This window comes from Macrotis lagotis, chromosome 5, assembly GCF_037893015.1.
Source record: "Macrotis lagotis isolate mMagLag1 chromosome 5, bilby.v1.9.chrom.fasta, whole genome shotgun sequence".
Taxonomy (NCBI): Eukaryota; Metazoa; Chordata; class Mammalia; order Peramelemorphia; family Peramelidae; genus Macrotis; species Macrotis lagotis.
In genome coordinates, this window is record NC_133662.1 from 189,565,006 (window position 1) to 189,592,592 (window position 27,587).

A 27,587-nucleotide genomic window follows, 5' to 3' on the forward strand; every position below is an offset into this window, starting at 1 on the left:
CTGCCATAAATCCTTTTCCCTTTTCTTGATCTTTTTAGAATTAGTCAAAGAGTCTGGAAAGTTTTTTGAATCTTTGGGTGCAGCTTCATATCCTACAGAATGGTTGAATTAGCATACAATTCTACCAACAATACAATTGTATTCCATTTTTTTGACATCTCTTCTGGCATTTCCTTTTCTCTTGTTTTAGCTCATCTGATAGATGTGAGGTGGTATTTCAGAGTTGTTTTAATTTTCATTTCTCTAGTCAGTAGTGATTTGGAGCATTTTTTCATGTGACTATTGATAGCTTTGATTTCCTCTTCCAAAAACTGCCTATCATCAACTTTGACCATTTATCAACTGAGGAATGGCTTTTTTTAAAATAATTTTTGGATCAGTTACACATATAGCTGAGAAATAAGATTTTATAGAAGAGAAACTTGCTATAATCCCCCCCACCAAGGTTCCTGTTTTCCTCCTAATTTCATTGATAAATTAGTTGTGGCACAATGAATAAAATGCTGGTTCTGTAGTCAGAAAGTCTAATCTTCATTAACTCAAATCTGACCTCAAATACAAGTGTGACCTTAGGCAAGTCATTTAATACCATTTTCTGCAATGTCCTCTGTAAAATGAGCTGGAAATGCCAAAGCACTCCAGTATCCTTGCCAATAAAATTCCATATGGGGTCATGAGGAATTGAGCATGACTGAAAAATTGATTAATTAATAATAATAATACTTAATATTATCTATTTTACTTCCTTTATCTTTATCTCATTTTATCATAATTTTTTTTCCTTATCTGTTTCTGACATGTACATTTTTCTATGTTCCCTTTATTTGTATTCAGCTTTTATGTCTAAATCATTTATACATTTTGAACTACAGTAAGATATGCTGGTCTATGCTTAGTTTCTGCCCAACTGCTTTCCAATTTTCCTAGCAATTTTTGTCAAATGTCTTCCTCTGATTTTTAAACATTTCTAGGCTACCAGTTGCCTTGAACACTCAAGTTGTCCATTTTTAATCCATCATACATATATGACCACTATGCCTCTTTTTTCTGTCAACTGGAATCATGGAATTTTCTAATCTGAAGGGATCTCAGCAGCTAATTTTTTCAGCTCATAGCCCCCAAAAGTATCTCCACTATAACAAGCCACAGGTTGGTCTTCAAAAAGGGGGAGAAACTTCTCAAAGCAGTCCATTCACTTCCAGATTTCTCCGAAGATTTTTCTGACAACAAAACTCAATTCATTTCTTTGCAATTTTCATTCATTTTTCTTAGTCCATTACTTGTTTTCAAAGAGTTAAGTCTTCCAGGATATGATATCTGGTCCAGTTGGCAAGGAAGCTGGCAAAAAAATGACTGGGAGTGAATTGAAGCATGGCTAGAACCAGATCTTGATGAAGCAAGTGACCAAGGGCAAGTTCAAAAGAAAGTAGATGGGTTCTAAGTCAGTAGTTTCTGTTGGTGAAAGAGTTAATTCCTCCAGGGCATGGTTTATGGTTCCAGAGGGTAGGAGGATGGGTGAGAAAGCAACTGAAGAATGAAAAGTGACTGAATCCAGGACCAGAAGCAATAGCCATTATTTCACCAAACACCTCCTGAAAACAGCATTTTCAGCATTCAATCTAGTATCCAGCTTCCTAACAGGTATAGAATTATTGGCTCATGAAAAATTTCTGATTCCTGTTATTATTTGAGGTATGAGATTTCTGTGTGAAAATCTCATTTTTAAAAGGAAGGGAAAGGATACAACAAGGATCTTAGCAATTCTCAAGTAAGATATTAACTATCAATTATGACCAACCCCACCTATGTACCTCTCCCATCATGAGTACATCTCAACTTCAATTCAGTTCTATAAACATTTATTGAATGCCTGTGGTGATTTATGTTTGGGAAGATTAGCCTAAAGCAGAGTTTCTACAAGTGTTGTGTGTATTTCATAGACCCCTTGAGTAGACTGGTGAAGCCTATAAACCTATTCATGGAATAATTGTTCCCTACATTGATCATTATAGAAATGCTAATTTTCAGTTAAAGGGTAATGAAAATAGAGATGTCTGGGATAGGGAGGGAACAGGTTCTCTCCTGTCTAAGTTCAAGAACCATCCTGAAATCTCTGCATGATACCCTGGCATAGATAATTTTTGAGAAAACTGGGGGCACTAATTTTCTAATCTCTAGAAAGATGTTGAACTATATTATCTCTAAAGTCCCTTTTACAACTCTTAGTTGTAACCTATGAATCTATGAAGGTTTTTCTAAGTCTGATATGCCCATTCAATAAGATTATTTTATATATATCTAAAATTTTAACTAATGATATCTTAATTGTTTTAGGCCTTTAAAATTCAAACAGTATTATATCTGAAGTTCTTCTAGTAATCTACATAAATTACATAAATTATTTCACTTCTATCCTTAGACCATTTCTGATAACCTTCAGATTTCATCTAAATTTTTTCAGCTAAATTTAAAATATATTCTCCTTGAATATATCTTGTCCAAAATCTAAGAGTTAACATTTATCTGAAATAATCTCTCCATGAACTTTTTCTAATTAAAATTTCCCTGAGTGTGAGTTCTGACCTCTCTTCTGTTTCCTCCTTCAATGAGAAATGATTCTAATTTGGACATTCCCACATTACAAAACAAGTATTGTTTTCCTTGAATCAACCATTACAAACTGTTTGGATCCTTGCCATATCTTTGAAAGAAAAGATGTTCTGATTATTTGTAGGATTTATTTCATAGTGGATGGTAATTCAGTATGTTTTCACTTAAGATGGTTATTTTTCCCCTTTTTTCATATTTTCTCATCCATCTGCAATGTATTTAAATCACTCAGAGCTTATTCAGTGTAAATGGAATGTGATCTGACATGCTTTCATTCTGCAGTCATAGAGGCCTGCATGCGGTCCTTCAGGTTCTGAAGGAAAATTTCAGTCTCTCAGTGGGAAATCTTGCTTTATTTCTAGGGAACAAGGCCATAGCTAAAATTTCAATAAATGTGCCCATAAGCAAGTGTATAATTTTACATTATTAAAAATAAAATAAAAAACAAAAAACATTGCTCTGTGAGGAAGAAGAGAATGATGTGGGAACAAAGGAAAGGAACAACCTGGAAGCTTGACTCATATCACCAGAGTAATGGGGCAATGCTATCATATAACAGAAGATTTCCTAGGAGAGAACAAATTATGATACGTCAAAGATTGAAGAATGAAGAGCCACCTATGAGTACCGTGACAGATGAGGATGACATAAAACCAAGACAAGCCAAGGTCTAAATGTGGAAATTATCTTTAGTGAGTCTTACATTTCAGAGAGCAAAGACAATATGGCATTCAGTCTTGCCTTGTTTAAATTTTGTAATTTTCCTTTCCCCCTGCCAATAACTTGTTTTGGTATCCAGATGGGGTAACCACAGTTTAAGAGTGTAAAGAGCCAATTTAGAGCTTTCTTTCTATAAGCACATTGCTATATCTATACAAGTGAAGATAAGTTTTAGATTCTTCAGCCTATATAGAGAACCACGTTTTAAAATGAATCCCATCACTAAATTAAAGTGATCAGAAAATATATAATGTCAACAGTGGTGTAGTAGAAATAACAGTGTACATGAGGTTAGAACACCTAGATGTAGACTCTGTGAATCCAGACAAGTAATCTTATTTTTCTGTGCCTCAGTTTCTTTATTATAAAATGGCTCTTATTACACTTATCCCAAATGGTTATTGTGAGGATAAATTAATATAAAATACTTTGCAGACCTTAAAGATTTAACAGGAAGAAGGCAGGGGAGGATAATAGATAAAAAGGGAAAAGAGAAAAAGTTTAAAACTATTATCACCATAAGATTTATGAAATTAGAATTCTGACTTTATTTCAAAGTTTTCAAAACCATAGTAGGGAAATACAGTTATATTTCCATTACCAATGTGCAGTTTTATTGACTTTTTAATATAGCTAGCATGGTGGTGAAGAATTCCTTTATATCAGACTTCATGAACTTGGCTCTGGTAATCTGGGCAGACATTTTTAGTAGAAAATTTGGGTACTACAAGGATCAATATCCCTACAGCATACATTTGGAGAGAGTTATATTGGTCCATCATTCCAGATAAGAAAGAATAAGTCCATTTTAATTAAATATATAATTTCCTATAAATACAAATTCTAAAAAGAATTTCCATGTCATCTTTTGGCAGAAAAAAGATCCTAGATTTTAGATGTTTAATTCCATCATGAGATTTTCTTGAAGTGTCTCCCCCACCCATTACTACATATAATAGATAAACTGATCTTAGTTTTTTATAGTCAGTACATGACACAATGACTAGGACATAATGTTTCTATTTCCAAAATCATGGATTCTATTGATCTCCCTTTGGCTGATCTGTTCCTTTTGAAACCTCTCCTCTTTTTTCCATATAAAATGTCATTTTTTCATTGTTTCTATCTACTCTAATTTCCAGTCACATGTGGATTATTTCCATTCAGTCATGGAAACTACTTGTTTTTCAGTCAGTCTTCTTGTCTTTCTGAAGCAGTCTTCTTGTAAACTTCATAAAATTGCATCCATATACAAATTAAATTGCAGAGATTCATTTTTACTTCCCTTTTGAAAATTCCTTTTCATTTCATTATATGTAATAGTTCATAATAAATGAGAATCAAAAACTAGGGACATTTAGCCAAGAAAAAAACTTAAAAGATCTATCATGTAGAAAAAAAGACCAGACTTGTTTGGCTTAGTCCCAAAAGGGAAAATATGGATAATTTATGGAAATTAAAAAGATGTAAACTTGGACTTCATTCAAGGAAAAACTTCCTAATAATCAAAACTATCCAAGAGAGAAATGAGCAGTCACAAGGTAGAAGGGCATGGATAGTTGGTCTCTCATTGGAGGTTTTTCAAACAGAGGTTAGATGACTTCTTGTCAGATATATACATATACATACATACATATATATATATATATATTATAGGAAAGTCATGGGTTTTACTAAATGGCTAAATAGTTACAAATCTTAAATTCAGTGAAGTCTAGAAAGTCTAGTTAGTCTTAGAAAAAATAATTTGGTATTAGTTTCAAAGACCTAAAGCTAAAAGGACAGAGATAATTCCTAATCATCTTTGTACTAATTTTGAAATCTGTGATGACTTCTTGCCACTCTGTAAGTCTATGGAATATCTTTTTTTCCCCTAAGAGACACTTGTGTATGTATAGAGGAAGAATGTACCACTGGGAGTGGGCTGGTTTGGGAATAATATTTTCTACTATTCCTAATAAATACCTTTATTGAAAGTCAATTGAGACTAATGGTTGCTAATCAATGGCAAGCATTGGTAAGAGATCATGAGGTACAGAAGTAAATAGCCCCTCGGGACTATTCCTTTATTTCTTAGGGGAGAAAGTGGCAAGCAACAGTGTTTTAGAAGTGACCTTGGGTGGAGTGATACACTAAAAAGAAAGACTGTAGTCTTATCCCTCAAAGAAATACCTCTAAATGGCATTTCCAAAGTGAATGGAAAGTGTTTCTTACCAAAAAAATTTTTAGACCACTACTCTAAAGCATAACTTTGGTCAACCACTTTCATTCCTGCTTTGTTGTCTATGAAAACATTATCAAGATTTTTTTCCTGTGTGCCAAAGGTTGTGCAAACCCTATAACATTTAAAGTATAGCATGAATCATTTTATTATTAAAATGCCAAATATGGGAATCTTAAGAACTAGATAATTATAGGGGCTGAAGCAAAAAGTTACACTAAGATATAATTCAAGTTCCCATCATTAGACAACATTCTCCATTGGGAAGATGAACTGGCATAAAGCTGAACCATAGATCTCTTCTCCATCTAAGGTCCTGTCATAATTCAGCTTAAACAGCAAAAATACCACTTCCAAAGCCCGGCCACCCATCAGTCATTATTTCCCCCATTCTCTTTTTTATTTTCTTTTATACCCCAGGAAAATGGGATAATGAGGTTTTTTGCTCTAATGATCCAATGATTTCTCACTACAATGTGATCATGAAGTTCAGAAGTCACAAATATCACATCCCAAGGAGAACACAGTATTTTGTCAAAAGCGATCTTGGAGATTATTTTAGTCAACTCCCTTATTTTGCAAAAGGAATACAGAGGGGAAAAGTAACATCTGGGTTCCAAATTCAAAACCATATATGACTGATTAATTTGTCTTCTACCAAATGCCCATAGACCTGCGTTAAATTACCTATCAATTACTTCCCTTTCTATGTAAAGGGAAGAGAAACTGGAGAAAGTAGAGGGACACAGTAGAGAAAGAATCTTGGATCTGAATGAAGCTGGAGGCCCTAACCTTGGAGTTCAAATGTTGACTTTGTCACCTAAAGTATGACTTGGGACATGGGAAGACCTCTTTGGATCTTTGTTTTCTCCTCTTACTGTAACTGAGGGACTTATTTTGTATTATATTTTAGATGCCTTATGGCTCTAAATCCATGTTAGTAGAAAGTAAAGTAAATTAATTGTGTATAGATATATGTATATTTACTGTGAGTGCTCACATGAGATAGTGGACAGAATTGAAGAGTGCTAGGTTTAGTATCAGGAATTCCTGTATTTGAATCCTACCTCAGATATTTACTAGGTGAGTGACCCTAGACAATTTACTTCAACTTTGTCAATGTCTGCATTTATAACATAGCAATAATATTACCTCACAGGACCAAGGAGTGATTAAGTAAGAAAATATATGTAAAGCACTTTATAAAACTTTAAAGAGGTATATCTTTTCTACAAATATTAGACTATGAAAAGGTGGGGTAGAGGGAGAAAGGATATTACCTTGCTTCTTATCAGAAAAAAAGAAGACAAATAATGATAATGAGCATTTAAAATGTATTAATGAAAACCATACTTCATACTAGATATATTAAAATACCATTAAAATGTAATTATCAAATATTAGTGTACCAGTTTGTTTTGCCTAAAATTGCTTCATTTTAGTACTCTCTGTACATTCATTTTTAAAAAGAACAATGATAATATGTGAAAGCAAAAGAAAACTCCCCATTCTTTCACAACACTGCAAGAAAAGATTCTCCAGGAGTCAATAATGCATTATCTCTTAGGAAGTACCATGGTGGCATATTGCTTTTTGTAGTCAGGTTCAGCAGTAAGACTACAATGTTTTGTAGACATAAATTACTCCTGTGACCAGTTTCACCCAAGGTCTTCTATGAATGGGAACCAATTTCTAATTGAGGAGACCTCCATGAAATGAGATCGAATCTAAATCTCTCCCCTTTTGGAGCAGGAGTTACAGAGGAAATTTAAGTTGTTTTAGAAGTAAAAGGTCAGTCAGAACTTCTGCTTTGATCCATTCTTTTGGGCCACTTTCCCTCAGTCTTTGTAACTTAAATGATACAGGAGCCTGAAAGCCTCCCTGAAGCTTGTATGTCACACTCTCTAAATAAATGCCTTTTACCACCATCTACCTCGGTTATTGAATGCCTCAACAATTTCTGACTCTATTCAGATCAGCCATTAATTGTCGCTAGGAGGCTCTAAGTTTCTCTGAGGTCCTTTGCTATTTAATAGAATTCATTTGATGATAGTCATTGCTTTCAGAAATGAACTGCCTTTGTCTTTTACAGTTTAATAATTAATAACTAACTAATAATTTAACACTGAATTATTTTTATGGGAAAATTTCTACTTTGATTATTGCCATCAGCCCTTGCAGACTGCTACAGGGTGGGCTGCTGCTTCTATTTCCAGGTGGGGGAAAATTACTTTTGAGGATCAGGAAAGTCCAAATTTTAAGTATATATTATGAATATGGTTAGATGACCTGCAGGGATGGAAATCTGAAAAAGAGACTGGAGTTTGAAAAAGAACTGGCTTCTTGCCCTATTTCTGATGAATGAGCAAATTTTTTCTTTCAATAAATTATTATTCTCCAAAAATGTTGTCGATCTTCCTAGGTCAGCAATCATTCAGGTAGAAACAACTGGAGATTACCATTCAATGAGGCTGTGGCAAGCTGCGAATGAAGAAAAAGGAGGAAAAAAAAACAAGTTTCAATATTGTTCTCATTTAACTAAAATTTCAGTTTAGAAATTAAAATTCACACTATTAATAAAATCTCAACTAAAATACCATCTTCAACAAAAAGCCTTTCCTAAGGGGTAGCTAGGTGGCGTAGTGGATAAAGCACTGGCCCTGGAGTCAGGAGTACCTGGTTCAAATCCGGTCTCAGACACTTAGTAATTACTTAGCTGTGTGGCCTTGGGCAAGCCACTTAACCCCGTTTGCCTTGCAAAAACCTTTAAAAAAAAGTTTTTCCCAACTCCTCTTAATATTGTGCCTTTTCTCTGTAAATTATCTATTTATTCTGTATATATTTGTTTGCATGCAGTCTCTTCCATCAAATCATGAGCTCCTGGAGGACAGACACTGACTTAAGCTTCCTTTTGGATCTCCAGAGCTTAACATAGTGTTGCCACATAGTGACACTTTCAGATGTTTACTGATCAATAATAACTAGCATTTCTCTAATGCCTACAATGTACCTGGTTTATGCTAAAGACCTTTACAAATATTATCTCATTGGATCCTCACAAACACACTGGCAGGAAGGTGCTATTATTTTCGCTATTTAGAGTTCACGAAATTGAAGCTAACAGAATTTAAAATGATATGACCAAGATCACATAGGTAGTAAATGTTTGAAGCTGAATTGAAACTTAGACATTTCTGCCTCAGGTTCTAGTGCTCTTCCAATACACCGTTTGACCATTATTATTTCCCAATAAATTATTAGAAGTCTGGATTTCAACCTGAACTCAGACGAGTTACGCTACCCTGCACAAACTTTTTAATATCTTTCTATCTCAGTTTCTTCATCTGTAAAACAAGGATAATAAAAATATCTACCCCCAAGGTTTGCTGTGAAAATCAAATGAGAGAATATTGTTAAGTGTTTTAAAACCTTACATCACCATATAAAGGCTAATTATTATTATTATCATTATTATGATTATTATTTATATAGCATCCAATTGTTACTTTGATATTTTAAGTCTCGATTCAGACTCCAGCTGACTAATGCTATAGAAAGATTACAGAATCACAAATTAATGCTGAAGGTTATTAAGCTTTATCTATTTCAAGGATTTCATTTTACAGATGAGGAAACTGGGGCCTGGAGAGAGTGTACAAAAATTCTAAGTTAAAAAGCCAGGATTAGTCCGTAGATTCTCAGACGTCAAGTACAGTGCTGTCTCTATAATGCCAATAGTTAACTCTGTTAAATACTTGTGCTGTTAATTAATTACTTTGAGTTTGAGCATAAGTATATAATTTTTCTACTTTTACTTTCAAGTTGGAAAAAACAACAAAAAGACCTGTCAATTTGGTAAAGAAACTTAAAGGATTCACTCAAAGACTCAATATTTCAATTTCCAATACTCATCAGAATGTGTCCTTATAATGACAGTCAACAGCAAAAGTAATTACTTCTTCAACAGAAAAAAAACATAATAAACATTTGAAAACTGAAATTGGATATTATGTAAATTTTACTTGGTCCTACATATCATTCAGCATAATTCTTCTAAGACAATGTGATACGAATAAGTTCAATTACAGGAAAGGCTATCTAATTATTATGGTGATTAGAATTCTGTTCTCTCTTTCAATAACAAATAAAGCAGTACACTTTATCTGTCCCTTTAAGAAAATGCAGTCTTTGGAAATTAAAATTTATAATAAAAGTTATATAGATATTTAATTAATAAGTGATGATTCTCTCTTCAAAAAGTTTCCTAAAAATTTTCTTATAGTAATTCTTCTAATCATCCTTACACTTCTAATTATTGCCTACATGTAAATCACTCCTGAATCTTTTTTAATTATTTATTGTCACATTACTACAATAATCTTGTTGTGAAAGTAGATATAACTGCCCCCCCCAGAAGATTGAAAAACCTCAAGAGAAATGAAGTGAGAGGAAAAGAATAGTGTACTTCAGTCATTGTTCAAATACCTTGAGCTCTGTCTCTAGGATAGCTTGCATTCGTTATCATATGTCCATCAGAGAGGTTTCTTCAATATTTTTTCCCACAGTTGCTATTGTTAACTGTATTTACCCTCCATTCTATTCCTCCCTACTCCAATTTATTTTATTCACTCTCTCTCTCCTTTCACCCTGTCCCTCCTCAGGGTGTGTTGTATCTGACTACGCATCTCCTACGATTATCCCTCTCTTCTATCACCTACACCCCCCCTCCTTTCCCCCCATCTCCCTTCTCCCATCCCTTTCCTCTCTTTTACCCTTTAGGGTAATATTGATTTCTATACTTTATTGAGTATGTATGTTATTTTTTCTCTCTGAGCCATTTCTGATGAGAATGAAGGCTAACTCATCATCCTTCACCATCCCCACCTTCCACTTCATTGCAAAGGCTTTTTCCTGACTATTTTATAAGAAATACCTTAGCCCATTAGTTCTACCTCTTCTTTCCCTTTCTCCCAGTACGTTCCTTTTTCACCCATTTACTCTATCTTTATATTACTTTATACCATTATGATCAACTCCCTCCTGTTCCTTGTCTATATATGCTCCAAATGTTATTATAAATGAGGTTCACATAAGTTATCACTATCTTCTTCCCATGCAGGAATACAAACAGTTCAACATCATTAAGTCTCTCATACTTTACCCTTCCCATCCACCCTCTCCATGTTTCACCTGAGGCCTGCACTTGAAGATCAACTTCCTGTTCAGTTCTGGTCATTTCAACAAGAAAGTATGAAAATCCATCTTTTCCCCTGAAAGAGGATATTCAATTTTGCTGGGTAGTTGATTCTTGGTTATAATCCAAGCTCTTTTGCTTTCTAGAATATCATATTGCAAGCTCTACAAGGCTTTAATGTAGACACTGCCAAATCCTGTGTAATCCTGACTATAGAGCCATGGTTTTTGAATTGTTTCTTTCTGGCAGCTTATAGTATTTTCTCTTTGACTTGGGAGTTCTGAAATTTGACTATAATATTCCTGGGAGTATTTTGGGGGGATCTCTTTCAGAAGGATCAATGGATTCCCTCAATTTCTATTTTATCCTCTACTTCTAGGATCTCAGGGAAATTTTTCTGGATTATTTCTTGAAAAACAAAGCCTAGGCTCTTTTCCTGGTCATGACTTTCAGGTAGCCCAATAATATTTAAATTAGCTCTGTATAGGTTAGTTGTTTTTCCACTGAGATATTTCACATTTTCTTCTAGTTTTTCATTCTTTTGGTTTCGTTTTTATTGCTTCTTGAAAAGTCATCAGCTTCCTTTAGTTACATCCTGCATTGGGAGGAGTTATTTTCTTCAGAGAACTTTTTATTATTTCCTTTTCCAATTGGCCAATTCTACTTTTAAAGGCATTCTTCTCCTCATTTGCCTTTGAACTGCTTTTTTCCATTTGAGCTAAATTGGTTTTTAATATGTCATTTTCTTTGGAATTTCTTTTTATCCCCTTCACCAAGCTGCTGACTTGGTTTTCATGGTTTTCCTTCATTGCTCTCATTTCTCTTGCCAATTATTTCTCTACCTCCCTTACTTGATTTTCAAAGACTTTTATGAGCTCTTCCATAGCCTGAGACCAATTTATATTTCTCTTGGAGTCTTTGGATATAGAAGCTTTGACTTGATCATTTTCTAAGTGTTTATTATCTATGGTCAGATTCTTCTTTTTCCGTTGTTTTTCATTTTCTTAGCCTATGACTGATTTACCACACTTCCAAAGTTTTGGGGGATTTGGGGACAACCCCCCAGAACTTTAATTCCTTCATGGTCTGACTACTCTCCTGGCCTGACTACTCTTTGATCTGTGAATGACTCCAGGCACTCCCCTTTGCCCTGTAGCTATGAGGAGGGTCCCTGTTCTTCTATGGCAATAGAGCCCCAGACTGTGACCTGGATATGAGTATGGGCAAACAGAGAATCCTACCCTAGGGATAGCAGAGAGTCTACAGTCTCTCCCCACCCCCTTATCATCTATGGGAGGAGTGCTCTGGATATAGTTGCTGGGTGGCTCCATAAGTTCCCATGGCTGCCCTGAGGCTGGCACTGACCTGGGCTCCAAGTTCACTCTGGTGTGGTAGAGTTCTCCTGACGACCCTCCAAGCCAGTGACTCTGAAGCCAAAAGATCTGGAAATAGCTCTCACTGCTACAGACCCAGGTGCCTCAGGGACCCAGGCACCCTGCAGACTGTTCCTGGAACACTGAAGCTGGTTTGCCCTGGCAGGACCCCAGTTTTTCCAACTTGGGGTCCCAGTAGAACAGACATTTTCCATGGATCCACCAAGCCATCTTAGGCTGGAAGATTGTTTCAATTAGTCTTTCTGTGTGTTTTGCCCCTCTGGATTTTGTTTGGAGTCATAATTTTATAGCTTTTGGAGTTTTTTTGGAGGGAAGAGCTCAGAATTCCTGGTTTCACACAATCATCTTTGCTCTGCCATATTTCCTAAATCTTTAGACCTGACATTTCATTTGACTTTCAGTTTCATATTTCAGAATGCCATACAAAGGGTATAAGAATTGAAATACTGATAATATATTAGGACATTAAAAATCTCATAATCAAATGCAGAAAGGCAAAAATTTGAATGCATCCTTTTCAAATCATGATGAAATAAAAATCACATACAATAAAGGGCCATGGAAAGATAGACCTAAAATTAATTGAAAACTAAATGGCATAATTTTAAAGAATGAGTGGATCAGGCAACAAATGAAAGAAAAACTTAATAATTTCATCCAAGACAATAATAATGAAAAAACATACCAAAACATAAAGGATACAATCAAAGTAGTTATTAAAGGAAATATTTTATTGTTAAATGCTTACATGAATAAAATAGATTAAGGGATAAATAAACTGATCATACAACAAAAAAGTTAGAGAAAGAACAAATTAAAAATTTTTAACTAAATATATATTAGAAATTCTGAAAATTAAAAGTGAAATTAATAAAATCAAATACAGGAAACCCCCTGAACTAATAAATAAAACTAAGAGTTGGTTTTATGAAAAAACAATGAAATAGATAAATCTTTGGTTAATTTGATTTAAAAAAGAAGAAAATCAAATTACTAATTTCAAAAAATGAAAAAGATGAATAGAGAGAAAATTAGAGTAATAATTTAGAACTATTTTACCCAAACTGTATGCCAATAAATTTGATACTCTAAGTGAAATTAATCTAAGTTAAAAGAAGAAGAAATTAAAAACTTAAGTAACCCTATCTCATAAAAAGAAATTGAACAAGTCATCAATGAACTCCATAAGAAAAAATCTCCAGGGTTAAATGGATTTACAAATGAATTTTACCAAACATTCAAGAAACAATTAGTTCCAGATCTATATAAATTATTTGAAAAGATATGTGAAGAAGGAGGTATGCTAAATTCTTTCTATGACATCAGTATGGTACCGATAACTAAACCAGAAAGAGTCAAAATAGAGAAAGAAAATTATAGACCAATTTCCCTAATGAATATGGATGCAAAAAAATTAAATAAAATATTAGAAAAATGATTACAGCAGGTTATCACTAGGATAATACATTATAACCAACTAGAGTTTATACCAGGAATGCAGGATTGGTTCAATGTTAGGAAAACTAACAGCATAATTGACCAATCACTAACAAACCTAACAGAAAATCTGACAAAATGCCGTACTTATTCTTATTAAAAAACACTAGAGAGCATAGGAATAAATGGAATGTTTCTTAAAATGATAAGCTGTATCTACCTAAAACCATCAGCAAGCATTATATATAATGGAGATGTTAAAAGAATTCCCAACAGGATCAAGGGTGAAACAAGGATGCCAGTTATCACCATTATTATTCCATATTGCATTAGAAATATTAGCTTTAACAATAAAAGAAAAAAATTTAAGGAAAAAGAATCTGTAATGAAGAATGAAAACTCTTACTCTTTGCAGATGATATGATGGTATACCTAGAGAACCCTAGAAAATTTTCTAAAGACTACTAGGAATAATTAGCAACTTTAGCAGTTGTAGGAGATAAAATAAATTCACATAAATCCTCAGCATTTTTATATTTTACTAAGAAAATACAACAGCAAGAATTAAAAAGAGAAATTCCATTTAAAAATAACTTCAAATAACATAAAATACTTGGGAGTCTACCTGCCAAGACAGAACTCAGAAGCTTTATGAAAACAACTATAAAACACTTTTTAAAAATAAAATCAAATATGAATAACTGGACAAATGTCAATTGCCCATGGGTAGGAAGAGCTAAATTAAATTGCTTATCGAACTTGCAAAAAAATTATTTTAGTGAAATAGAAAAAATGGTTAACTAAATTCATATGGGGTACCAAAGTTCAAGAATTTCAAGGGAATTAATTTTAAAAAATTCAAAGGAAGGCAGCCTAATTATACCAAATCTAAAAATATGTTCTAAGCATAAATCATCAAAATTGTTTGGAACTGGCTAAGAAATAGATTGGTAGGATGAGTAAAATGGATTAGGTGCAAAAGAGGCAGCAGGAAAGAACTATACTAATCTACTGTTTGATAAACCCAAAGATTCCAGTTTAAGGGATATAAACCTCACTCTCCAATAAAATCTGCTGGGGAAACTGGAAGATATGGAAGAAACTAGACATAGATCAATATCTCACATCCTATACCAAGATAAAATGGAAATGGTATAGGATATAGACATAATAGGTAATATTATAAGTCAGTTAAAAGAACAAGGGATAGTTTGCCTGTCAGATCTATGGAAAGGAGAGCAGTTAATGACCAAATATGAGAGAGAATATTATAAAAAAATTAACTGGAGACTTCCAGCCAAGATGGCAGAGAGAAGACGGGCACAGTTCTAAAATCTCCTGATCTTCCCCCACATATGATATGATATGAAACAAACCTCTTAACAAAAATCCAATCAAGAAAACCCAGAAAGAAAAGCCAGGAGAAAGAATATCTACCTCAGGATTTGTCTTCCACAATCATGGGTGAGTTCAGGAGCAGAGGGTGGACTCTGCTGGGAGCATGGGACCAAGGAGAGCCTGGGAGGCCAGATCAGCTGCAGATCAGCCTTATTAGTGGTGGGGGGTACCTGAAGGCCCAAGAAATGGACCTGTTTGATCAGTGTCGGTGCTAGGACCTGGTCTACTGCACCGGCTTGGATCAATTAGGGAGCAGAGGTATTGGTGGTGGTAATCCTTGGGAGCTTGCCTGCAGGGCTAGAAGGAGAGTTCTGGTGCCGGAGAGCAGCAGACATCATTACCTGGGCTCCTCTGAGGAACTCAGAGTCCAGGCCTCCATTTCAGCTGAAGCCTCTTCCCAGAACAAACACAATTACAGACTACCTCTGCAGCAGAAGCACCTCAGCTGACAATAGAGTGATCACTTCACCCCAGGTTATAGCCCACTATTGATCAAAGACAAAAGTATTTAACAGCTTCAATCACTCCCTCCAGGACAAGGGAGAGGGCCTCAATCAAGGTCACAGACACTCCAGAGAAAGCAACCAGCACTCCCCTACTGGCCAACTAGAGATATTACACTCAATGACCAAAGCCTCTACCACCCCTTACTGGACAGCTGGAGATATTACCCTCAGTGAGCAAATCCTCTAGCACTCCCTACTGACCAGCTGGAGATATTACACTCAGTGAGTAAAGCCTCTAAGGATCCCAACACCAAACCTCTGTGTACCAGACCCTCCCCAACTCAAGGTACTAATAAAATGAAAAAAGGGCAGCAGAAAGGAAGTTCCATAGAAAAATTCTAGGAAGGAAAAGACCCTAACTCAGAGAGGCCTAGAACCTCTGAGGAGAATATGATCTTGTCTCCAGCACAGAAAGGCTGCCTTGAAGCAATAAGAAAGGAATTCAAAAATGAATCGGAAAATCTGGGAAAAGAAATTCAAGAGAAGATTAACACCATGCAACAAGAAAAGAAATCATTGGAAAACACAATTGGGCAAATACAAAATGAGATTAATTCTCTCAGATATTCAATTGGGCAAATGGAAAGCTCTTTCAAAAATAGAATTGGCCAATTGGAAAAGGAGTTGCAAAAGGCAAATGAAGAAAATTCTTTTCTAAATAAAGAAAGGAGTCTGTGGAAATTAATGACTTCATGAGACAGCAAGAGCCTGTTAAAACCAAAAAAAAAAGGAAAAATAGAAGAAAATGCAAAATACCTCATCAGCAAAACAACTGACCTCTACAATTGATAGAGGAGGGACAACATGAGAATTATAGGTCTTCCTGCAAACATTGAAGTGAAGAGAAAAAAAAAGGCTAGACTTAATATTACAGAATTTAGTGATGGAAAGGAACCAGAGGGCAAAATTGGTATTGAAAGAATACATTGCTCCCCTCCAGAAAGACATCTTAAAATGAAAATACCAAGGAATGATGTGGTCAAACTCCAGAACTATCAGGAAAAAAAAGAAAATCCTGCAAGCAGCCAGGAAAAAAAAAACAAATTAGATACCAAGGAGCCACAGTAAGAATTGTGCAGGACCTGGCTGCATCAACATTAAGGGATCAAAGGGCCTGGAATGAGATATTTCAAAGAACAAGAAAGATTGGATATTTAACAAAATGGAAGACTTCCAGCAATTCCTGATAAAAAAAAAACCCAAAGCTAAATAGAAATTTCAATCATCAAACAAGAAGTTCAAGAGACACATGAAAAGGTTAAAAAAGGGGGGGGGGAGTAAAGAAAAAAAAGATACTATCCAATAAGATGAAACTGGCTATATCCCAGCAAGGGGAAAAGAGTCTCATAACTCTTAAGAACTATATCACAGAGAATATACATAGCCAGAAATGATGGACACTCATGACTCATCCATGAGACTGCTACCCAATGGGGTAAAACTGGCTATTTCCCTACTTGGGAGACTCTAGTAACTCTCCAGAACTGTAACTTTATTTGAGAGAATATACTTAACCAGAAGTGATGAATATTCATGATTTTCTGTAACTCAGATAGTATGATTTAAAAACACTTCCTCCTTAAAAGGGGGGAAAGAAAGAAGACAGGAGGAGGGAGGGGATTGAATGGGGGCAAATCTCATTACATTAACAGGTACAAAAGGCCTATGTTAATAGAGGGGAAGAAGGGAGGAGATGAGAAACACCTGAATCTTCCTCTCATCACACTTGGCTTAAAGTTAACTTATACACATACACACACACACACACACACACACTCAGTTAACTTAAAAAAAAATCTTACCTTTCAAGTATTAAAAGGGGAAAGGGGAGGGGGATGGAGACAGGGAGACAGAGAAAAGGGAACTAACAGAAGGAAGGGAAGGGAAAAGGGGAAAGGGGAAAGAAAGGGGAGGGGATGGATATAGGAGAGCAAACACACTGAAGGGGGTGGTATTCAGAAACAAAATACTGGGGAATACAGATAAACAGAAAAAAAAGGGAAAAATACAAACAGAGGAAGATAGCATTGACAGCAACAAAGAGTAATTATAGCTTTGAATGTGAATGGGATGAACTCTCCCTTAAAATGTAAGAGAACAGCAGAGTGGATCAAAAAACAGAATCCTACAATATGCTGCTTACAAGAAACTCATTTGAAGCTGAGAGATACATATAGAATAAAGGTAAAAGGTTAGAGCAAAATTATATTTTGCTTCAGCTGAAGAGAAAAAAGCAGGGGGTAGCAATCCTTATCTCAGGCAAAGCAGCCGCAAAAATGGATAGCTGCAAAAGAGATAAGGAAGGAAACTTTATCCTCCTAAATGGTACCACAGACAATAAAGTGATTTCAATATTAAATATATATGCACCCAATGGGATAGCATCCAAATTCTTAGAGAAGAAGCTGAAAGAACTACAGGAAGACATACACAGCAAAACTCTACTAGTGGGAGACCTCAATCTCCCACTCTCAGATTTAGATAAATCAAATCATAAAATAAACAAGAAAGAAATTAAGGAGGTAAATAGATTGTTAGAAATCCTGGACATAATAGATTTATGGAAGAAAAAAAATAGGGATAGAAAGGAATACATGTTCTTTTCTGCAGTACATAGCACTTATAAAAAATGACCATGTACTAGGCATAAAAACCTAATAATAATTTGCAGGAAGGGAGAAATAGGGAATACATCTTTCTAAGATCACTAGGCAATAAAAATCATATGCAATATTGGGCCAGGGAGATACAGACTCAAAACTAATTGGAAACTGAATAACCTCATTTTAAGGAAGAGTGGATCCAACAACAAATTATGGAAAGAATTAATTATTTTATCTATATAATGACAATAATGAAACAATATACAAAAACCTATGGGATTCACTCAAAGTGACTGTCAGGGGATATATTATATTTTAAATGCTTATAGGAATAAATTAGAGAAAGAGGAAATCAATAAACTACAGATGCAACTAAAAACATTAGAGAAAGAACAAAATAAACCCCCCCAATGAAATACCAAATTAGTAATTCTAAAAATTAAACAAAATTAATAAAAATCAAAAGAAAAAAACTATTGAATTAATAAATAAAAAAAACCAAGAGTGGGTTTTATGAAAAAAAAAAACAGAATTTACACTCCTTTGGTCAATCTGGTTTTTTTTTTAGATTTTTGCAAGGCAAATGGGGTTAAGTGGCTTGCCCAAGGCCACACGGCTAGGTAATTATTAAGTGTGTGAGACCAGATTTGAACCCAGGTACTCCTGACTCCAAGGCCGGTGCTTTATCCACTACTCCACCTAACCGCCCTGGACAATCTGATTTTAAAAAAATAAAGAAGAAAACCAAATTGTTAGTATCATAATTGAAAAATGTGGACTCACTGCCAATGAGAAGGAAATTAAAGTAATAATTAGGAAATATTTTGCCCAACTCTATGCCAACAAATTTGACAATCTAAGGGAAATGGATGAATATTTACAAAAAAATAAGTTGCCCAGGTTAAATGAAGAGGAGATTAAATACCTAAATAACCCTATCTCAGAAAAAGAAATTCAACTAGCCATCATTAAACTCCCTAAGAAAAAATCTCCAGGGCCTGAAGATTCACAAGTGACTTCTACGAAACATTTAAGGAACAATTGCTTCCAAATCTATATAAACTCTTTGGAAAAATGGAGGAAGATGGGACTTTGCCTAACTCTTTCTAAGACACCAATATTGTGCTCATACCTAAACCAGGAAGAGTTATAACAGAGAATGAAAATTATAGACCTATCTCCCTGATGAATATAGATGCAAAAATATTAAATAAAATCTTGGCAAAATGATTACAAGTTATCACTAGGATAATACATTTTGTCCAAGTAGGATTTGTTCCCAGGAATGCAAGGTTGATTCAATATTAGGAAAACTATTAGTATAATTAATTATATCAAAAACAAACCTATCAGAAATTATGTGATTCTATCAATAGATGTAGAAATAACTTTTGACAAAATACAGCATCCATTCCTACTAAAAACACTAGAGGGGGCGGCTAGGTGACACAGTGGATAGAGCACCAGCCCTGGAGTCAGGAGTACCTGAGTTCAAATCCAGCCTCAGACCACACAATTAATAAGTATCTAGTTGTGTGGCCTTGGGCAAGCCACTTAATCCCATTTGCCTTGTAAAATCCTAAAAAGAAATACTAGAGAGAGTAGGAATAAATGGACCTTAGAATAATAAGCAGTATCTATCTCAAACCATCAATGGGGAGAGGCTAGAGGCATTCCCAATAAGATTGGGGTGAAACAAGGATGAGCATTATCACCACTACTATTCAATATTGTATTAGAAATGTTAGCTTCAGCAATTAGAAAATAAAAAAGAAATGGAAAGAATTAGAATTGGAAAGGAAGAGACAAAACTCTCACTCTTTGCAGATGACATGATGGTCTACCTAGAGAATCCAAAGAAATCATTCAAAAAATCTACTGGAAACTATTAGCAATATTAACAAAGTTGCAGGATATAAAATAAACCCTCAAAAATCCTCAACCATTCCAAATATGAATAGCAAGATACAGCAGGAAGAGCTAGAAAGAGAAATCCCATTCAAAGTAACATCAGACAGTATGAAATACTTGGAAGTCTATTTGCCAAGGCAGACTCAGAAATTTTTTAAAAACAATTACAAAACACTTCTCACACAAATTAAATAATATTCAAATAACTGGGCAAACATTAAGTGCTCATGGATAGGTCGAGCTAATATAATAAGAATGAGAATTCTACCCAAAGTAAACTACCTATTTTATGCCCTACCAATTAAAAATTCCAAAAAATTACTTTAATGAGTTAGAAAAGTTGTTAGTAAATTCATATGGAGAAATAAAAAGTCAAAAATTTCCAGGGATTCAATGAAAAATAGGGCAAAAGAAGGTTGCTTAGCCCTACCTGATCTAAAATTATATTATAAAGCATCAGTCATCAAAACTGTCTGGTATTGGCTAAGAAATAGAGCAGTGGACCAGTGGAATAGATGAGGTGCATTAGCAGGAAATGATTATAGCAATCTGCTGTTTGATAAACCCAAAGAGTTGAGCTATTGGGATAAAACTCTTTACAATAAAAACTCCTGGGAAAAATTGGAAGTTAGTATGGAAGAAACTTACATTAGACCAACACCTCACACCCCTATACCAAGAAAAGATCAAAATGGATAAAGCATTTAGACATAAAAAAACAAAATTATAAGCAAACTAGAAGACCAAAGAGTAGTTTACCTGACAGATCTATGGAAAGGGAAGCAGTTTATGACTAAGGAAGAGATGGAGAACAGCACTAAAAACAAATTAGATGATTTTTATTACATTAAACTAAAAAGCTTTTGCACAGACAAAACCACTGTAACCAAGATCAAAAGAAATATGTTAAACTGGGAAACAATCTTTATAACTAATGTTTCTGATAAAGGACTCATTTCTAAAATATACAGAGAACTGAGTCAAATTTTTAAAAAAGCCATTCCCCAATTGACAAATGGTCAAAGGATATGCAAAGGAAATTTAAAGATGAGATCAAAATAATCCATAGTCATTTGAAATTTTTTTCTAAATCATAACTTATTAGAGAAATGCAAATTAAAGCTTCTCTGAGGTACCACCTCCCACCTCTCAGACTGGCCAATATGACCAGAAAGGATAATGATCATTGTTGGAAGGGTTGTGGGAAATCTGGGACACTATTACATCATTGGTGGAACTGTGAACTCATCCAACCTTTCTAGAGAGCAATTTGGAACTTAGCATGAAGAATAACAAAAAATATGATCTAGCATTTGATCTAGCAATACTACTACTTGCTCTCTACCCTGAAGAGATGATGAAAGAGGGTAAAAAACATCACTTGTACAAAAATATTCATAACAGCCCTGTTTGTAGTGGCAAAGAATTGGAAATCAACTAAATGTCCTTCAATTGGGGAATTGCTTAGTAAACTGTGGTATATGTATATCATGGAACACTATTGTTCTATTACAAATCAGGAGGGATGGGAATTCAGGGAGGCCTCAAAGGATTTGCATGAAATGATGCTGAGTGAGATGAGCAGAACCAGATAAACACTGTTCACCCTAGCAGCAATGTGGGGGAGATGATCAACCTTGCTGGACTTGCCCTTTCCATCAGTGCAACAATCAGGGACAATCTGAGACTGTCTGAAATGAAAAATACCATCTGTATTCAGAGAAAGGACTGTGGAGTTTGAACAAAGATCAAGGATTATTAATTTCCTTTAATTTAGGAAAAAAAACTGCTATCTTGTTGTCTGATCTTGCTATCTCTTATACTTTATATTTCTTCCTTAAGGAGATGATTTCTCTCTCATCGAATTCAATTTAGATCAATGTATACCATGGAAACAATGTAAGGACTGGCAAATTGACTTGGGGGTGGGGGGAAGGAAGTAAGATTAGGGGAAAATTGTAAAACTCAAAATAAATAAACTCTTTATAATTCAAAAAATGAACTGGGTAATTTTGAATACATTAAACAGTTTTTGCACAAACAAAACCACTGCAACCAAAATTAAGAGGAATGCAGCAAGTTGGGAAACAATTTTCACAACTAATGTTTCTTACAAAGGACTCATTTATAGAATATACAGAGAAATGAGTCAAATTTATTTAAAAAAATAAAAAACCAAGTCATTCTCCGATTGATAAATGATCAAAGAATTTGGAAAGGCAATTATCAGATGAAGAAATTAAAGCTATCTATGGTCATTTAAAATTTCTCTAAAACATTCATGATTAGAGAAATGCAAATTAAAATATTTCTGAGCTACCACTTCACACCTCTCAGATTGGCCAATTCAACTAGAAAGGAAATTGGTTGATATTGGTGGGCTTTGGAAAAACTGAGAAACTAATGTATTTCCGGTGGAATTTTGAACTGATCCAACCTTTCTGGAGAGCAGTTTGGAACTTAACACAAAAAGCAATAAAAAAATGTGCATAACATTTGATCCATCAATACAACCAATGGGTTTCTATGCTATAGAGATCATGAAGAATCCCACACCTACAAAAATATTCATAACAGCTTTTTTTTTGTAGTGGCCAAGAATTGAAAATCAAGGAGATGTCCATCAATTGGGGAATGGCTGAACAAATAGTGCTATGTGATGGAACATTATTGTTGTATAAGAAACCATGAGGGAGGGGACGGCTAGGTGGCACAGTGGATAGAGTACCAGCTTTGGAGTCAGGAGTACCTGGGTTTTAATCCAACCTCAGACACTTAATAATAACCTAGCTGTGTGGCCTTGGGCAAGCCACTTAAGCCGAATGCCTTGAAAAATCTAAAAAAAAAAAAGAAACCATGAGGATGGCACTTCAGAAAAGCCTAAAAAGATTTGCATGAACTGATACTGAATGAAATGAGCAGAACCAGAAGAACACTGTACATACTAACAGCAACACTGGATGATGAGCAACTATGATGGACTTGTTCATTTCAGCAAAACAATAATCAGAGACAATTCTAAAATACTTGTTATGGAAAAGACCACCCATAACCAGAGAAGGAACTAGAGAGTTTGAAGAAAACTAAAGCTTATCACCTTCAATTTTTAAAACCTGTCTTATGTTTTATGTCATTTATTTCCTCTCCAATGTTTTCTGTCTTCCATTTGAATCTGATTCTTTCCACACAATATGATCAATAGGTATCTATATTTACCATTGTTATAAATGTAGAGACTAAATCAGAGGAGGAGGAGGAGGGAAGGGACGGAGGGAGAAAAATGCAAAACTTAAAACCTTGCCAAAAACTGATAAAAACTAATATTGCATGCAGTTGGGAAAAACAAATGAATATAATATTTTAAAAATTAAATATAGCCTATTAATAAAAAGTAACTGGTTAAAGACTGTTGAGTCCCTGTTTGGACCTCATATGTTGAGTCCCTTTCTGAATTCGCTTAACCTTCCCCAGGCAAGCATTGAGGCGGGGGAGACAAGGAAGACAAGTTATCCCTTTGTATACCAAGGTTTCCATTTATTGAACCAAATACAAGTGCTTAAATACCCTCTCCAGTCTCTAATCCACTTCCACTCCCATGGCACTTAGTAAAATAAATCTCTGGTGCTCAAGGACAGTAGGTGATGAAGGTTCACAGCACTCCCACACACAACAGTTCCTAACATATCCCCCTTCTTGCCTTTTTTTGAAACAAAATTATTACATAATGAATGCCATGTAAGTTGTAAACAAAAATTCAAAAATGGAATAAACAAATGTCAATTAAACCATAGTAAAAACCAAAATTCCCAAATTCCTTGAAATACATTTTTATCCCCAACTTACAAAGATTACAAAGTTTTTTCCTTTTGCCAGCAAAAACCTTTCAAAGTAATCAAATTTAAAATCCAAACTAAAAAGAGTAACTTTTAACTCAAGTAACATTTAACTTTACCTAACTATTTCAGAGTTTAGACACTAACACAAACACAGAAAACAATTCTCTTGTATCACATTTACCAAGCTGAGATTGATAACCTGGCTAGGACCAGATCTCAGAAAACAAACATTTTCCCATATCTCCAGGTCAATAGAGAGATTTAAATGTCCTATAGATGTTTTTAATTATACATATACACACATAACACATGAAAATATTAGCCATACATACAGGCTTCATTTGAAAGACAAAAATCTAAATTTCCCAATTCCAGAAAAAAATCTTCTCCTTTTCTCTTAACTAATTGAACCACAAAGCTTCCCAATCAACAGCCTAAGTCATTGCCCAATCCCCCTCCCTCCCTTTTCCCCAAACCAGGAAGAAGGAATGGGAATCCATTGATTTCTAAAAATAAGCTTTTTGACACATAGGTTTGAGTTTCAAAGTCCCCAAAAGGAATATTTCCTGTCTTCCTTGCCACCCTCTGCAGAGGGTGGGAGCAGCAGAGAATGAGAGAGAGCATTTGAAATTACTTGAGTTGTTGACAGCAGAACAATCTGGAGTTGTTGCATTCTCTGAACAGTAGTCAACACCATCACAAACTGTCCAATAGCATGTGACACCTTCACTCTCAACAGAGGAAGTGTAATTAGTGTTCATTTCACAGCCCTCTGGTGCTGGAGCAATGGCTGCACTGTGCCTGGCTGTAGGCTGGAAAGTGAAAATTGCTCTGGCTTCTGATGTGAAATTTGTTGTCAGCATCAGGGTCTGTGTCAGAGTCTGTGTCAGAGTCTGCATCAGGGTCTGCATCAGCGATGAGAGGTCTCTGTAGTTGACCGTATATTTAGGGGTTTGGGACTCACTTATCACACAAAGCACAGTCAGGCTGGCATCTGTGGCCAAAAATGACAGCAACCAGGTTCCCCACATTCCATTCATGGTGCTGGTATGTACTTCTGCTGAGGAAGAACCTCTGTCCCCTGTGGCACTGCCTCAGAGACTCAACTTCCTACTGGTTCCTCAATACTGAATACTATTTGTCTTCTCACTTTTGCTTTACTTAATGCTAACTTATTTTCGCTGGTTCCTTAATGCTGAGTATTTGTTTGTCTTCTCACTTTTGCTGTACACCTCTTTGTTCCAACTTAAAATCAGCCCCTGGTAACATCAACCTGTTAAGACCTTCTCTGGAGTCCTCTGCTCCAAGATGTCACCTAGTTCCTCTTTCTTGTTGTATCTGCTGGTCCTTATCCCATACTTCATTCAGATAACTCCACCTTCTTGTCCCTGTACAGGTGCCATATGCCATATGCCTTTCTGGATTCACTTAACCTTCCCCAGGCAAGTGTTGAGGGGACAGGAGACAAGGAGGACAAGTTCTCCCTTTGTACACCAAGGTCTCCAAAGTCTCCATTTATTGAACCAAATACAAGTGCTTAAATACCCTCTCCAGTCTCTAATCCACTTCCACTCCCATGGCACTTAGTAAAATAAATCTCTGGTGCTCAAGGACAGTAGGTGATGAAGGTTCACAGCACTCCCACACACAACAGTTCCTAACATATCCCCCTTCTTGCCTTTTTTTGAAACAAAATTATTACATAATGAATGCCATGTAAGTTGTAAACAAAAATTCAAAAATGGAATAAACAAATGTCAATTAAACCATAGTAAAAAACCAAAATTCCCAAATTCCTTGAAATACATTTTTATCCCCAACTTACAAAGATTACAAAGTTTTTTCCTTTTGCCAGCAAAAACCTTTCAAAGTAATCAAATTTAAAATCCAAACTAAAAAGAGTAACTTTTAACTCAAGTAACATTTAACTTTACCTAACTATTTCAGAGTTTAGACACTAACACAAACACAGAAAACAATTCTCTTGTATCACATTTACCAAGCTGAGATTGATAACCTGGCTAGGACCAGATCTCAGAAAACAAACATTTTCCCATATCTCCAGGTCAATAGAGAGATTTAAATGTCCTATAGATGTTTTTAATTATACATATACACACATAACACATGAAAATATTAGCCATACATACAGGCTTCATTTGAAAGACAAAAATCTAAATTTCCCAATTCCAGAAAAAAATCTTCTCCTTTTCTCTTAACTAATTGAACCACAAAGCTTCCCAATCAACAGCCTAAGTCATTGCCCAATCCCCCTCCCTCCCTTTTCCCCAAACCAGGAAGAAGGAATGGGAATCCATTGATTTCTAAAAATAAGCTTTTTGACACATAGGTTTGAGTTTCAAAGTCCCCAAAAGGAATATTTCCTGTCTTCCTTGCCACCCTCTGCAGAGGGTGGGAGCAGCAGAGAATGAGAGAGAGCATTTGAAATTACTTGAGTTGTTGACAGCAGAACAATCTGGAGTTGTTGCATTCTCTGAACAGTAGTCAACACCATCCCAAACTGTCCAATAGCATGTGACACCTTCACTCTCAACAGAGGAAGTGTAATTAGTGTTCATTTCACAGCCCTCTGGTGCTGGAGCAATGGCTGCACTGTGCCTGGCTGTAGGCTGGAAAGTGAAAATTGCTCTGGCTTCTGATGTGAAATTTGTTGTCAGCATCAGGGTCTGTGTCAGAGTCTGTGTCAGAGTCTGCATCAGGGTCTGCATCAGCGATGAGAGGTCTCTGTAGTTGACCGTATATTTAGGGGTTTGGGACTCACTTATCACACAAAGCACAGTCAGGCTGGCATCTGTGGCCAAAAATGACAGCAACCAGGTTCCCCACATTCCATTCATGGTGCTGGTATGTACTTCTGCTGAGGAAGAACCTCTGTCCCCTGTGGCACTGCCTCAGAGACTCAACTTCCTACTGGTTCCTCAATACTGAATACTATTTGTCTTCTCACTTTTGCTTTACTTAATGCTAACTTATTTTCGCTGGTTCCTTAATGCTGAGTATTTGTTTGTCTTCTCACTTTTGCTGTACACCTCTTTGTTCCAACTTAAAATCAGCCCCTGGTAACATCAACCTGTTAAGACCTTCTCTGGAGTCCTCTGCTCCAAGATGTCACCTAGTTCCTCTTTCTTGTTGTATCTGCTGGTCCTTATCCCATACTTCATTCAGATAACTCCACCTTCTTGTCCCTGTACAGGTGCCATATGCCATATGCCTTTCTGGATTCACTTAACCTTCCCCAGGCAAGTGTTGAGGGGACAGGAGACAAGGAGGACAAGTTCTCCCTTTGTACACCAAGGTCTCCAAAGTCTCCATTTATTGAGCCAAATACAAGTGCTTAAATATCCTCTCCAGTCCCTAATCCACTCCCACTCCCATGGCACTTAGTAAAACAAAGTTCTGGTGCTCAAGCACACCAGGTGATGAAGGTTCACAGCACTCCCACACACAATAGTTCCTAACAATAGACAAAGTTTTAATTTTAGTTATCAGACTTAATGTTCTATGTATTTAATCCTAGAAGTTAAAAAGATAAAGGATATTAGTAATGTATAAAAAGTCAAATTTTATAGTCAATGTAGGTCAATGCATAAGATTCTAGGCAATCTTAATTCTACATTTAGAAGAAAACTCTGAATATAATATTATTCTTCGTTGGACCAACATTATGCTTACCTAAGTGTTCCAAATGCATCTCAAACCCAGGGACACAAATAAAATTAATTCTAGCATTTTTCCT

General features: G+C 35.4%; 1 protein-coding gene across 7 annotated transcripts in view; it reads right to left on the bottom strand.

Annotated features, from left to right (window-relative positions):
- Positions 1-3,018: 3,018 nt before the first annotated feature.
- Positions 3,019-27,587, bottom strand: part of WDR27 (WD repeat domain 27) — a 292,990-nt gene continuing 268,421 nt past the window's right edge. For 6 of the 7 annotated variants that reach the window (XM_074188085.1, XM_074188082.1, XM_074188083.1 and 3 more), the window contains one exon: positions 3,020-8,032. In XM_074188085.1, coding sequence (XP_074044186.1) covers positions 7,982-8,032 — 51 coding nt within the window. In that variant the 3' untranslated portion in view covers positions 3,020-7,981. Of the gene's footprint in view, positions 8,033-27,587 lie in introns of all 7 variants that reach the window. The other variant, XM_074188081.1, reaches the window with a different exon arrangement.